Consider the following 15,448-nt stretch of genomic DNA (forward strand, 5'->3'; position numbering starts at 1 on the left):
AGATGGCTCAAGAAAAAATGTCGCTGGTGCGACATTCTGTAAAAGCAATGCACATGTACTACTATTATAGGTTCTAATTTACTGATTTTTGATAGGTTCTAATTTTTCATGCAAATCTATTATTTCATGCATATTTTAAAGCATTATTATATAGCACTGCGGAGAGAACAGTTTATCCACGAGTGATAACAGTAGCACTATACCATAAAAATGAATGTTCTTTTATCTACAGTAGCCTTCTCTATTCATTAGACACGCATACTTATTCACTTAATATAATATTCAATGTTGGGGCAGCCTTCAATCCCAGCTGTTATAACATCACCAGATTTAACAGGGCCCACCCCAGCTGGTGTGCCAGTAAGAACTAGGTCTCCAGGCTCAAGAGTAAATATACCACTTATGTAGCTAACCAAGTCTGGCACTGAGAATATCATATCCTTAGTGTTGCCGCTTTGCTTCGTTTCATTATTAACTTTTAACCAAATGTCCAGAGCTTGCAGGCTCTTCGGCATAGAGGAGAGTGGAGTGAAGTCCCCTACTGGGCATGAAGTATCAAAGCCCTTGGCTACAGACCACGGTAGTCCCTTGTTTTTTAGCTCTGTCTGTTTGACTCGGTCTGTCATATCGAGAGCGACAGTGCAACCAGCAATATGACTCAAGGCATCAGCTGCTGAAATGTCCTTGCACTTTTTGCTGATAATCACACCTAATTCGACCTCGTGATGCAGCTCATTAGCTCCCTTGGGCAGCTGAAATTAGAATGACAAAATTTAAATCTCAACTCATGTACAGAAATATTAGGAGCTGCCAGGTGATGACAACTCATCTAGATAGTCATGAGGCAAGTTGAAGCGTCTCAGACAATATTTGTATTGTATCAAAGCTTCCCTAGCATACCTAATATCAATAATGATTTGAAGCTTATGTTTCAAACATCGCAGTACAAGCTACCTAGCCAATGTCTGAAGGGCTACCGATGCAGAATACTGCAGTGGTGTGGCAACCTGAAAGATATGAGCGATACAACCTGCCACTACCACAAACTGCCTTCTACTACCTGCAAACTGCCATTGTGCCTCCACTATTGTAACGTTACAACATCCTACAATTCATATGTATGATGAGAAAGCTACTGTGTAGCTGGCTTTCTTTTGATTTAAAAGAAACCACAAATCTGCATATATATATATACCACGGTCTAAGGTATATATACCCTATATACGCACACAGATACACATACATATGCACACGGATATACATGTATACATATACACACAGATATATACATGTATATGTATATATGGTATAGGTCTACATAGATATATACATACAGTGGTGTGCGAAATAAACTGAACCCTTTTGTTGAAAAACTAAAACTCTCATTTTAAGTCATTTACAACATTATTACTCATTGTGAATTTAGTCAATAGCCATAAATTGTATATTAAATTAATCCTCTTTTTTTCTTAATTTCAAATATGTAAAGTAAACAACTGTAAAATTGTGTTCTTGAATGATTTCTGTAAGCTAAATTCTGAAGATTTAATTTTTTTAATAGTTGAAAATAGCAATTTGCACAGATATGATCACACCACATGATTTTTATTTGCTTTTTTAAGACTAGATTTGCCCACAAGACTAGATTTTGAAAACAAATAATTTATATGTATAAATTTTAGAAGCAAGAAATCAGCTCAGGAAACCTGGTGATATGTAATCTAATCATTTTTGTTACATCGGTTAAAAAAACTGCTTCTGATCCGATTTAGGTGCGTTATTTGATGGGACATTCCGAATCTTGACAATATTTTGAATCTAGTGTTAAATGTATGTTTGTTTACTAGTAACAGAGACAAGAACACCAAATTTCAAATAAATTTAAGAAATTTGTTCAATGAATCAAGGGGTCTAGTTTATCTTGCACACCAGTGTATATACCTTACATTTTGATACTGCTAGGTTATACTAAGGGCAGGAGCCTAAAGGTCTATGGCAGCCCATGGAAAGAAGAAGAAAAACGGCATGAAAACATATCATCCAGCTTTGATCACCACCATAGACAAGCTGCTAGCTGAATTCCATCCGATTGCTATGACAATGGAACTGCACATTTATGATGAGGAATCAAACTGGCACATAAAACATCTTCATGGTGCCTACCACGGACAAGTACAAGCAGTCGTCGTCTTACGGCCTATGCGGCATAGGTCCAACAGACCTTACGACCAAGTCTGTGGGAAGGTCAGGCAGTTCATTGCGAGGCGTAGCGTAAGCCGTTCTTCGTTATTTTCGTTGAGCTTTTTCGTTTGGGTGAATTTTTTCTGCCACGCGATACCAACCATAATTTCTCTCGAAATTAAAATTTTGGCGATTTACGTACTGATTATATACTTATTAAGAGATATACGTTGCTTGCCATGGCGAGTTCAGCGTTATCTGTTATTGTAAAAACGGATTCACAAACAGATGAATGAAAAAATCTTAGATGAAAGTTTGAAGTTTACTAAAATACATACTAAAACTTCCTTTATGTGTGTGCTAAGGAATATGTGTTCAAGTATGTGTTTAGTAAGTTAAATTTATTTAAGTTAGATCAGAATTGACTTACGTCCGAATCCACTTATTACCGACCGGAACAAAACGTAGTCATAAGTCGATGACTACCTCTATTTGCAGTTGGTGACCTCCACCAAACATATTTGTCTGAACAAAAGTAACCTAATGACAAATACAGAGTTTCTAATCTTGACAGCACAGGAGAAAATGTTTCCAACTAGGCAGCTACAAATATTGATCTATCGCACTAAAAATGCTCCTAGATGCAGATTGTGCAAGGATGCACCAGAGACCATCTAACACATCAACAGTAGATGCAAGCAGCTAGCAAGAAATGTATACACTGAAAAGCTTAATCACGTCACATACGTGTACAGATCCCTACGCAATGAGTATGACCTCAATACATTAAAACACAACCGTGCCATGCTTCTCTGGCACTTCGGTATCCAGACTGACAAGCACATCTCGGCAAACCAGCCAGATATTATAGCAGTAGACATGAAGCAAGAGGGCTACGACAATAGATGTCGCAGTACTCAATGACTACAACATAACCAGCAAAAAAAGGGAAGGTGGAGAAGTATCTCCCACTAACAGAGAGTGGAAAGTGCTTGAATATAAGACCAACTACAATTCCAGTAGTTATTGGAGCACCGAGTTGCTAAAAAGCATGCTATTGGGAATGACTAAGATCTTCAGGCCAGTGCTCCAACTCCAAGGTCTCTGGCTAAACTTGTTGATATACAACAAAAATATGTTATTACCTGATCAACTGCTGATAAGGTCACCAATAGACGAAAGCTATCTCAAAGAAGAAAAGTGAATACGCACAACAAATACAAAACAATATAACAATGACACATTAGTTGATAAGGGATAGGCAAAAGAAACTCCGAACAGACATGACAGACCAACTCTTATTTTTTTGCATAGAAGATTTGGTGATTTTACAAAACAAAATAACTTCAGCCAAAACAGTTAAGCCTCTTTTAGATAGTGAATCACTTCATAAACCAAACCTACCTGATAGAAGGTCAAGGCAAAAATTCCGTCCAACATGATAACCATATATAAAAATACAACACTTTTACAGGAATTTGGGAGAGCACCATTAACTAATGAACACCAGAAAAAACACTGTATGAGAGGTGTACCTAGCAACAGAGATATTTCCAATACCAAACTGAACAGTTCAAGTAAAAAAGATCACAAAAAGGGCAAGGACAGCAAAAATGTCCAGAGCTTTCCAGAAAAAAATAGCATAAGGAAATGTCAGAACAAAATACAAAAATTGATAATAGAACTAAAAAAAATAGGAAAGGAAAAGGAGACAAGTGACCTACGAAAAGAAAACTCGAGGTCTCTGGCCAGGCTGAGACTAAATAGAGCAACACTAAAACGTGAGAAAAGGACACCGCCAACACCCATTCCTAGACTGTACAAGGACATAAACCAAGCAGAACATACTAAAGAAAAGGATTGTATCCCACACCAACACCCATCCCAGATTAAAAACCCTGCGAAGAACACCATACAAAAGAAAACTTTTCACCCCTAATCCTCAAGAAGAACTAACTTGAGGAATAGACCTGCTTGAAGAGATGGATCAAGAATAAAGAAAAGAAATAGACAACCCTAAAAAGGCGGAGACAATGAACATAAAAAGAAAGGAGATCCCAAAAGTCAGAGAACTCCCAAATACCTAGCACCAATTAGAGAAAGACTTCCAAAAAGTAACAACAAAAAATAAGAACTTTCTCAAAAGAATAACAAGTTAAAACTAGCCATATTAAACATACTAACATCCAATTAGGTAACATGGAACAATGACATGCTCTACAAGCAACAGCCATGACAAAAAAAAGAACTAAAAATAGGCTGACATGAAAAAACAAAAATCAAAGATGATGGACAAACCAGGCTACTACAAACAGTGAAGAAACAAATAGAAATCGCAGACTAAATGAAGATGTAATTGGAGTGCGAAGCCCTAGAAGGAGAAAAAAGCTAACTGAAATAGTATACAAGAGCAATTACTCAAGAACTAGGAAGACTTAGGCTCTTTGATGCATTAAAAGAAAGAACAAAATACAATAAAAATTCTGAAAGAATACCTACCAATGTAAGCTTCTGAACATTTGAGTCTACCAAAAAAATTGAGACAAAAAAGGACACACCCACACGCCTAAAAAGGACACACCCACACGCCTAAAAAGAATGACTAACCAACCCAGGAAGTATAATTACTATAACTGTTTTAGTATTCCCATTCACAAGAAGTTATAGGTAAAGAAAATGACTAAACACAACCTTAACACATCCTCCAGAGATGTCAATGCTATATTAAGAGAACTACCACCCATACAAACATTAGAAACCGCAATGGGAAGAGCAAATGCCTGAAATTCAGGGTAAAATCAACAAATGCCAACAATCCTTTAAAGGAGGAACCTTGCAACTACTCAACCAAACACAACAACAGAGGAGCCTCCCATTAGCCATGAAGAACAAAAAACTATGATTCCAGCATTCAAGCCCAGAGCGTCAAGTCAGCCAAGCAACGAGTGTAACGGAGAACGAAGAGAATTAATCGACTAACCTACATAACGATAAATTATTCGCAGAAAATAAACTAGCCATATAGGTTGCAGCCTTACAAGATTCAATAAAAAAAACTTTCCAGACTGCTAGATAAATGGTTCAGACGCTGAATTTGACAAGATCATAAAAGCTACCTGTAAGGGAAGACATTGTGAAGTACATCAGAATAACAAAGAAGGTATTCAGTGAATTGGCTAAGCCAAATAAGGAAACTGTCGCACAAAGGGTCAAAAGATTGATGGGTAAGACAGGAATAAAAACTATTTTACCTATAGACTTAATGAGAATTTCTACCGCCGATAGCAAAACATCAGAAGATAAGACAAAAACACCTGCTGCTAACCAGGCGATTACAGTCAACGTCATACCATATCCAACCCTTTTAGAAAATACGACTGGGCTGCCAGCCAGACTAACTGGGTTATTAGGAATGGCCAGTGCATCCTACAGTCGTCAGTGCACTTTATATTGAGAAAAAGGTGGTAATTTAGGCTTGCATATAGCGATGCATTACTAACAGCATTATTGCTCTTGTGGCGGAACCAGCTTGCACACACAAGTCTTTGAGAGACATCTGAGAGCAACGGGCCATTCTGTCATGTACACCACAGACTTTTACTGCATTGGAAATCCCCTTACAATAGACTCGCTCCCCAGGGTTTCACCTTTTACCCAGACTAGAACCAGTTTCCAAATCAACTGGATTGACACTAGTGCCCTTACTTACACTCTAAATCTAGACACATACTACAGAAAATAGAAGAAAGCTAACAAGAACTATTGTGTTCGGAGACAGTATTACCAAGTCATTCAGGAGACCTTCTGCAACTATTGAACTTGGGGAGGATATGATGGAACTATAGCACAACAACAAAAAATTTTAGACTCACCCATAAGTACCGTGATGGTGAGGCAAAATGTTGAGGCACAATCCTACATAAGTAAATGGAGGCATGTTTGTACAATGAATTTATGGATGTCCAGTAGAAACAAAATTAATAGCAACCATGGAACAAGCAAAAACCAAAACTGATCGATGAACTTACAATAATTGGACTGCCTTTAGTAATGTATGACGTCGTTGGCTTCAGAAACAAGATCGGTTCTGCAGGCACTGCATTGCCTAGCTCCTTCGCATGCTCACTAAAACAAATTAACAAACACGAGTGAAGTTGTTGAAAAAAGATTTAAAAAAACTGATAACACAACGCAAATAAGAAAAAATGGAACAAAAATTTAAAGTATTGTTATGGATTTGCTAAACTCAGTTATTTCTAATAGCCATATGCATCAAGCTATCCTGGGATTAGCATAGTAATATGTAAGCCAGCTTTCATGGAACTCCAATGGACTATCACATAACACTGTATATAAGGATATGTAAGCCAGTGTAAAACAGGATGCATAAGAATATGTAATGAAGGAAGATACCCTAGTGAGACAGAAGAACAGAGAGCACAGAGCACGAGATACTGTCTACAAGCGACGAAACTATATATGGAAATTTGTGGATTATTTGAACATTAACTCATCTCTGTGGAGCTTTGGCTTGGGTAATAAAGAGCCATACACATTCACCAGTCATCTTGCTTGCAACAATTATAGTTGTGCATGAGCTAATACTCATTCGGTATAAGACAACTTGTAACCAGAGCCCACTTGCAAATAGATAGTCAGTGCTGACTTCCACAATAGTATACCAAAAAGGAAGTTGTAAAATATAACAAATCAATTGTTACAAATAACCTGTGATAGATTTACTAAGCTGAGCAGCTTTAATTACCAAGTGTTCAACTATTTTCAAATTAGCCCTGTAATTTAAAAACCAGCGTGCGTGGAAAGCCCGTAGATTAACACTCAGCCCTTGCTATATAAGCAAAGGTGTTCCAGTGTTAAGACGAAGAACAAAGAGCCCACAACAAGTGATACAGACTACGAGCGACAAAACCAAGGACTGGATCATTAAGAACAGCGTGGTAACATTAACTTATCTCTGTGCAGCTTTGTGTATACATATATACCTTGACATTCTTACATTTACAAGAGTAACTGTTTGAGTATCTATTATTTGTGAACTCAATTCAGTATTACGCTTGATTGTAGTGAATTGTATCTAATTGTTCTATCTTTTCATGCTTATAGAGGTTGTGTAAATAAAGAGCCATACTCATTCACCAGTCACCTTGCTTGCAATAATTACAGTTGTGCATGAATGCTATTACTCATTCGGTATAAGACAGCTTGTACGCAGAACCCACTTGCAAGTGGCTATTCAGCGCTGACTTTCACAACATTGGTGGCAGCAGTGGGATTTATGTAATTCTGCTGCTACTGAAAGTTTAGCTGTACGCACAACCTAGTAATTGTTGAACAGCTCTTTGAAAAGAGATGGCCCAAGGCACAGATCACAGAATGTTTACTAATCCATTCCTGCCGATCAGTAACTCATTTCGGGACATGGCAATCCATTTACCGATGCTGCTGAGAAACAGCCAAAGCAAGTTGTGCACTCCGATAGATCAGTACACATTGATGGGGCAACCTTCATTGACAATATGTACCGGAAATATGTATTGGAACTGCAGGACAGACAGGCTGCCAGCAATCGCATATTGTCTCCAGCAGAAGATGGACTCCACTATTTGGCACATTTTACTGTCTCACCAACAGAGCAGCTGCATTCAACCAGGTTGGTCAAACCTGCTTCAGAGAAGTGTGATAGTTGTGAGTCTAACCAAGATTTTTGGCGCACCCTCACAAAACAACTAGACCAAGTCTAATAAGAAGGCTGAAGTTCCAAACTCTACACTCAGAGGTCAAGTGGATCTCAGATTACCACACTTTGATGGACATGGAGATGTAAATTTGTTTATACAACAATTAACTGAAATTTGTGATGTAAGCCAATGGGATGACTGAGTCGCGCTAATACAGCTAAAATCCTGCTTAGAGGGAACAGCCAAAGACTGTGGAAAAGCTGACACGGCTGCTGAAGTAAATAGGAAACTGCTACAGATGTTCGGACTGTCTGCGTCTGAAGCAGGAGAACAGCTGCACTATTCACACCAACAAGCAGGAAAATATTACCTATCATTGGGTAACCAAGTAAAGAGGCTGTCGAAGTTAGCTTATGGTGGTCTTGGGTGTGCTGTCGAGGACGAGATGGCCTTGGCACACTTCCAGCGAGCTGTGGATGACCCTGCACTTTGGCGACACCTGCTGCTAGTCAGGGCCTCAAATCTGGAAGAAGCCGTCACCACAGCAAAACAATATGAAATAGCTGGGCATCCACTAGTACAACTATCAAGGACTACAAATCTTCCGAGAGTAACCCAAATGAATAATATAAGTGGTACTAGCTGCAAAGCTGCAGAAGACAACTCTGATGGCACTGAGATAGATCTGGCTGAGGCTCTACTTTCCATGTCATTAGAACTGGAAAAACAGGCAAAGCTGATAAAAGATCAGTCTGCACGGATTGCTGCTCTAGAACAAAGAAGTGTTGACACAACCAATATCAAGTATCATAGAGTCGAACGTTGCTTCATATGTGGAGACTCTTCCCATCTGATGAGGAGTTGTACAGTACGGAAGAAAAAGTCACCACCATCCACAAACCCTAATCAGGAAAACTTGCAAGGCTCACTCCTAAGATTACGGGTAAAGAGGGTGAACCGGTGTCATAAACCCGTTACAAAAAGCCAGATAAGCATGGCAGAAGAGAAACAAGGATGAGCCAAGCAGACAGTCCTGGTGAGTTGTCACAATGACAACTAATCATTAGGAAACCTGATTTGCTTCCCTTGTCTCTTCATTGCTCTGGCGATGCTGCGAACCCTCTGGTAGGTCAATGTAATTGCAGTACTAGGGTTGGTGCAGAGCATCCTTGTATAAATTTTGCAGCCACTGCTTCTGCACTCTATATTCCAAAAAAAGTTGAAGGCTGTTCACTGCTAGTAGAGTCTACTACTGCCTACTAAATACTGTAACAGTATTTAGTAGACAGTGGATGTACCCTCAACTTGCTGGCAAGGAGAATGTATAATAGGCTGCTACAGAGGTTTCTTGGTGGATTGCTGGCATTTGAACATACTACAGGCACTCTGGCAGATGGATCTGGTTTGAAATTTTATGGACAGATAAAATTAGCTGGAAGATTAAGATCAGAACCAATCGAATTAGACTTTGTTGTTGCAGATATTGCGCCAGATGCTATACTTGGACTACCCCTTTTTAGTAAGCCACAATTGTTTAGTTAGTTGTTTAGACTACTGTTGTGATGAATAGTAAACACCTTAGATGCACCAACTAGCGTGGTATAGATTTTGTTAGTTGAGTATAGGTAATTGCTAATGAATCGATTCCTACTAGATCTGAACAGTTGGTACGATGTCGGTTATTAAATAACATTTGTACCCCTGTTGGCATAGTGGAAGACACAGGGGTTGCGGCTAAGCATGGCATAGCTATTGCTGCTAGTGTGAGTACATGGAGTGAGAAAAGGAAATTTTTTGTTAGATGCATTAATCCTGCAATGCAAGTATGTCATCTTAATGCTTGATCTATTATAGGGCAGTGTGTCAGCTCGGAAAAGGGACAGATTGTCAATTCATATTCAACTGTTCATATGATGGATGGGAACCACAAGAAGCTTGTGTCAGATGAAAATATTCCTGCTATTCCATCTCACTTTAAAAACCTATATGAAGAGGCAACAACTGAAGCATGTTCTCAGCTTTCGCAACGCAAAGCAATTGCCAAGTTGTTGCATAGCTTCAGTGATGTCTTTTCGAAAGGTGACTCTGATCAAGGACTGACCTCTTTTATGAAACATTCTATCCCTGTAAAGGTGGAGAAAAAAGCCGAGGTCAGCAAGCAAGTGCACGAGTTGTCAAAGCAAGGTCTTATTGAGCCCGCATATGGAGAATGGCGCTCTCCTGTTGTGCTCGTGAAAAAGAAAGATGGCAGCTGGAGATTTTGCATTGACTATCGCGGGTTAAATGCTATTACAGTCCATGATGCTCACCCCCTGCCTCGTATAGTTGAAAACCTGGAGGTCTAGGCTGGCAGCAAACTCTTCTCCACACTGGATCTCAACGAGCGGCTATTGGCAAATTCCATTAGATGAATATGCTAAAGATAAGTCGGCATTTGGCACTAGAGAAGGCCTGTGGAGATGGAAAGTCTTGCCATTTGGTTTGACAGCAGCTCCGGCAACATTTCAACGAATGATGGAGCAAGTGTTACAAGGACTGCATTGGAAGACTTTGCTGCTGTATCTAGACAATGTTATAGTCAAGGGCAACAGCTTCGAAGGACATTACCTCAACCTTGAAGAGGTTCTATCTCGGCTTTGATCGGCCAAGCTTAAGCTTACGCCATCCGAATGCCATCTCTTTCAAGAAGAAGTGGCATATTTGGGACATATAGTTAGTAGCAATGGTGTCGCAAGTGATCCAAAAAAAATATCCGCTGTTTCTACTTGGCCATCTCCGAAGAATGTGTCCGAGCTACAATCTTTTCTTGAAACTGTTGGTTACTATCTTTAGTATGTCCAGGACTTTGCCAACAAAGCCCGACCACTGACAAAGCTAACCAGTAAAACAGCCAAGTTTGAATGGACTGAGGAGTGCCATGCAGCTTTCAACACACTGAAGCAGTCGCTACTGATGGCACCAGTTCTGGGTTATCCAAACCCGGCTCATGATTATGTCCTGGACACAGATGCTTCTCTTAATGGGGTTGGTGCAGTCTTGTCCCAAGTCCAAGATGGCCAGGAACGGGTAATATCCTATTATAGTCATGCTTTGTCACCTGCTCAGCAAAACTATTGTGTGACTAAAAGAGAACTGTTTGCTGTTGTGAAATCTGTTGCTCATTTTCGTCCATAATTGTATGGTAAAGAGTTTAAAATTCGTACTGATCATGCTTCACTTTTATGTTTATGCCGGAGGATTACGGCTTCTGCCTAAGTTGCAAGGTGGTTAGAGATCTTGAGCGAATTCACCTTTACCATAGAACATCGACCAGGAAGCAAACAGAAACACTGATGGGTTATCAATAGGGCAAACTTTTTATTGACCTCAAAATCAAAAAAATTGACCTTATTGTTTTGGGAAATTGACTTTATTGACTTTAAAATGCAGTTTTATAATTGATTAACAAATCGAGCTGTCCAAGTGTAGTTTGAAAACACAACATTAATACATGTAGCTACATATTAGATGCATTGCATGCTGATGGTAAGAACTTTTGCGTTGACTGGTTTGGCTGTTCCGCTTGTTTCTTGTGCTTGGCAGTTTTCTAATGGCTTTCCTCAAAAAATCGTTTAGAAGATTTTACTACACAACTGCAAAGTTTACAATACAGATCATTGCCTGGTGTCTTGGTAAACTTGGTAGGAAACTCTCTTATAATCTGAAGAACCTTCCCATGAGCTGATTGCTTAACTTTTGGCATCTATACTAGTGTAAAACTGACTGCATACTAGTCATATAATTGGGCATGCTATAAATACAACCAGTGGCTTGAGCAGATTTCATCATGCCATGCTGACTCATCCTATACAAGCGAGAATAAAGCAAGAGTAAAAACCTACTAAATTTCCATTAGGAAAGGGAAATGCCCAAATACCTTAATAAGGGAAATTCTGAATTCCCAGTATGCATAAAGAGTGAAAATTGACCCAAAAATATAAAAATTGACCTCGAACATAAAAATTGACTTAAAAAATAAAAATTGACAATTTATTGACCTTATAACTTGGCTATTAATGTACCTAGGGTGCTCATATGTGGTATTTTTGTGTTTTAAAGTGATCCCAACATGTAAAAGAAAATTGACTTTATTGACAAAAGTTTGCCCTAGTTATCAAGGCCATGCCATGACATGACTGCACCAAATGCGACAGGGTCACCAAACAATGTGGAGGACTAAGCATGAGCCAAATCCAAATTGAACTATCAGAGAGGGCACAAAATAAAAACCCTGTGTGTACTAGGATTGCTGGAGAGAAGTTGATTGCACAGGAATGTGCTGATATTTATTGAAGGAAAATCGCGCCCAACAAGTTGTTGGTACAGTCTGTGAAGTATCAGCTAAGAGTGGACCAAAGTCCTCACAAGCTGCCAGCTTAATCATAACTAATGGTGATGGTTGTTGCATGGTAAGATTCCAGCACTAGTGATAAGTGCCAGAATGATGACGAGCAGACTCTAGATTACTCTTCTAATCAACAAGGGGGTAGCAACCAACCTTCAGAAACACCACAGTCGAATACACCTAGCTCTGATGAACTGTGTCAGGCTCAGTTGCTCCCAAGTGATATTGCGACTATCTACAATGCTGTCAAGAATCAACAATCTATGAAACCAGCTATAGTCAACCTTGGCAGTACAGGATTACAAAAGCTTAGCACCATGCTCTCTTTAATGCGAATAAGAGAGGATCAAGTGCTGGTAACTCGTATACTTGTTGGGAAAAGATCTCGGGAAGTGATACTTTGTCCTATGAACATGCCGAAGCAGGTGGTGTGGAACACGCATTCTCTTTCTCATGCTGGGATAATGAGGACTCTCCGAACACTCACGACTGACATGGTACTGGCCTGGAATGACTTCTGATGTTCGACGTATAGTGAACAGCTGCGAAATATGCTAGCGAGCGAAGTCTGGAGGGTTGCATCATTCTTCGAGTCATGGACCTCTCTGGGTTGGCCGTCCTTGGCAAAAGGTTGCGATCAACTTAGTTGGACCGCTACTTTTGACCCCTTGAGGAAGCAGATGGATTTTAGCGTTGACAGATCATTTTCCTCGTTGGCAGGATGCTATACCTCTACCTGATGTTACAGCTCCTATAATTGCTGAGGCTTTAGATAGCCATGCCTTTTGCTACTTCGGATTACCTGACAAGCTTCATAGTGACCGAGAAACACAGTATGAAGGTGACCTTATGGCAGAACTTTGCGCCATGTGGAAGATCACTGAAACTCGGACAACTGCCTATCATCCCCAATCTAACGGGGTGATGGAACGTGGAAATAGAACTTTGGGCAATTCCCTTTGCTGTCTTTTACTTAGTCAAATGGCAGCTCAAGAAAACTGGGAAATTATGCTACCACATATCATGAGGGCCTTTAGATCAACCCCACATGCAGGAACAGAGCAAACTGTGAACTATTTGGTGCTACGGCGGGAATGTAGGCTACCTGACCAGTTAATAGATGATACACATGATGTCGATAAGACTACACAAAGTGAATATTCCTCACATATGCAACATCAGTTAGTTACTACTTACCAGTTGATTCGCACTCAACAAATGCTGCCTCCTGGATTACCTGATCAGGAGAATGCAATCTTCAAAGAAGGTGACCTGGTGTTAGTGCAAAACAGAGACGCAAAGGAATCCACCCAAAACTACTACCGAAGTTTAATGGGCCATACATTGTAAAGAAGGTCTTTGACAACGGTACTTACAAAGTGGCCAGTCAAGGAACCGCCAGTGAATGTCGTCTCAAGCTGTTTACGCCGGCATCTGATCCAGCTGGACAACTGAGAAGCCCAAGGACCAGCTCGGATGTTGAACAGCCAAGGAATGATTCTCCCAGTGATATAGAAGAGCCTATTGGGGCTGTAGAGGATCCAGTATCAGCAGATGTTAAACTTGATCAGCATTTTGATGATCTCAACATGTCCGGGGAAGAACAAGTTCTGCTTCCTGAACGGCCAAGACGCGCCTTGAGAAAACCTCCTTGGTTGACGAATAATGTGTTATATTGAGCTTCGAGGCCTTAAAAGAAGATATTGGTAAGTCCAATGACACAAAGTTTGGAGACTTACTTGGGGATTCTCGGATGTCTTTATCTATGGCCTCAAGCCCTGGTATAGCGTCAACCGCCACTCAAAACATTCAACTCACTCTAACCAGCTGCATTGTCAGGACAACTAAGCATTGTAACTTAAAGTTACAACAGGGTTGTCAACATTGGAGCTGGATCCATAATCTATCTTTTATCGACGCTTGTGAACCAATATTACAATACTGGCACTGCATCTAGGGGTGGATAATGTGATTGATGTACTAAGCTGAGCTGCTTTAATCACCAAAAGTGTTCAACTATTCTCAGATTAGCCCTGTAATTAAAAAGCCAGCTTGCATGGGAAGCTCTTAGATTAACACTCAACCATTGCTATATAAGCAAAGGTGCTCCAGTGTTAGGGGTATAACAAAGAGCACACAACAAGTGATGCAGACTACAAGCGACAAAACGAAGGACTGGGAACTACGAAGAGTTACGAATCAGTAAGAACAGCGTGGTAACATTAACTTATCTCTGTGCAGCTTTGTGTATACATATATACCTTGACATTCTTACATTTACAAGAGTAACTGTTTGAGTATTTATTATTTGTGAACTCGATTCAGCATTACGATTGATTGTAGTGAATTGTATCTAATTGTTCTATCTTTTCATGCTTATAGAGGTTGTGTGAATGAAGAGCCATACTCATTCACCAGTCACCTTGCTTGCAACAATTACAGTTGTGCATGAGAGCTATCACTCAATCGGTGTAAGACAACTTGTATGCAGATCCCACTTGCAATTGGCTAGTCAGCATTGACTTCCACAACAAACCTTTTTAGTCTGGTAATTCAAACAAACTAGGTAATCAAGTGCGTTTGCTCCGGCAAAGAGCATAAATATCTGTTCTGGAATGGCCCAGCTTGCGGTTACGGAAAACGTCTCGGCAAACGCAAGCAGTTGAATTATAAAATGGGCATATTTTTACAAGTTGCTTACGTTTAAACGACTCGCCCATAAAAATTCGTAAAATAACCCGTTGGACTAGCAATAGGCAGTATCAAACCGTTGTGAGATGATGCCACCCAAATACTGTATATAAGAATTCCAATCGTATAAAACAGTTTCGTCACAATTAGCAATGACTGCGATCATCCAAGCTATAGCAAGCAAGTTTGCAGTTGAGCCTGCTTACAGCAACTCTTCGCTTGCGCTTCGTAATAAAACTAAAAATGTTCAAATAGTTCATACCTGTAATTCCTACCGACAGCAACTATTTTCTTTCCGAATTCTGCAAAACGTGCTGCGGATGACATATCTAACTTATTCATAGACTTGATATTTCATGACTCTGGTGGGCGTTTGACCTCTAGACTCAAAACCGTGAGCTGCTCAAGGGGCTATCGTACGGCCCGGTCACAAACTGCTAACCGTAAATAGCGACTCCAGCTTCACCATTTCGGTAACTCGCTAAACGCCCAT

General features: G+C 39.9%; 1 protein-coding gene across 1 annotated transcript; it reads right to left on the reverse strand.

Annotated features, from left to right (window-relative positions):
• Positions 1-131: 131 nt before the first annotated feature.
• Positions 132-15,316, reverse strand: LOC137386086 (oxaloacetate decarboxylase, mitochondrial-like). Its single transcript, XM_068072766.1, has 3 exons — positions 15,218-15,316; positions 6,210-6,306; positions 132-752 (listed from the first exon to the last, which is right to left on the reverse strand). Exons 1-3 carry the CDS (start codon positions 15,295-15,297, stop codon positions 267-269), a joined length of 663 nt encoding a protein of 220 aa, XP_067928867.1. The 5' UTR covers positions 15,298-15,316; the 3' UTR covers positions 132-266.
• Between the last annotated feature and the right edge of the window lie 132 nt (positions 15,317-15,448).

Source organism: Watersipora subatra, chromosome 1 (assembly GCF_963576615.1).
Source record: "Watersipora subatra chromosome 1, tzWatSuba1.1, whole genome shotgun sequence".
Taxonomy (NCBI): Eukaryota; Metazoa; Bryozoa; class Gymnolaemata; order Cheilostomatida; family Watersiporidae; genus Watersipora; species Watersipora subatra.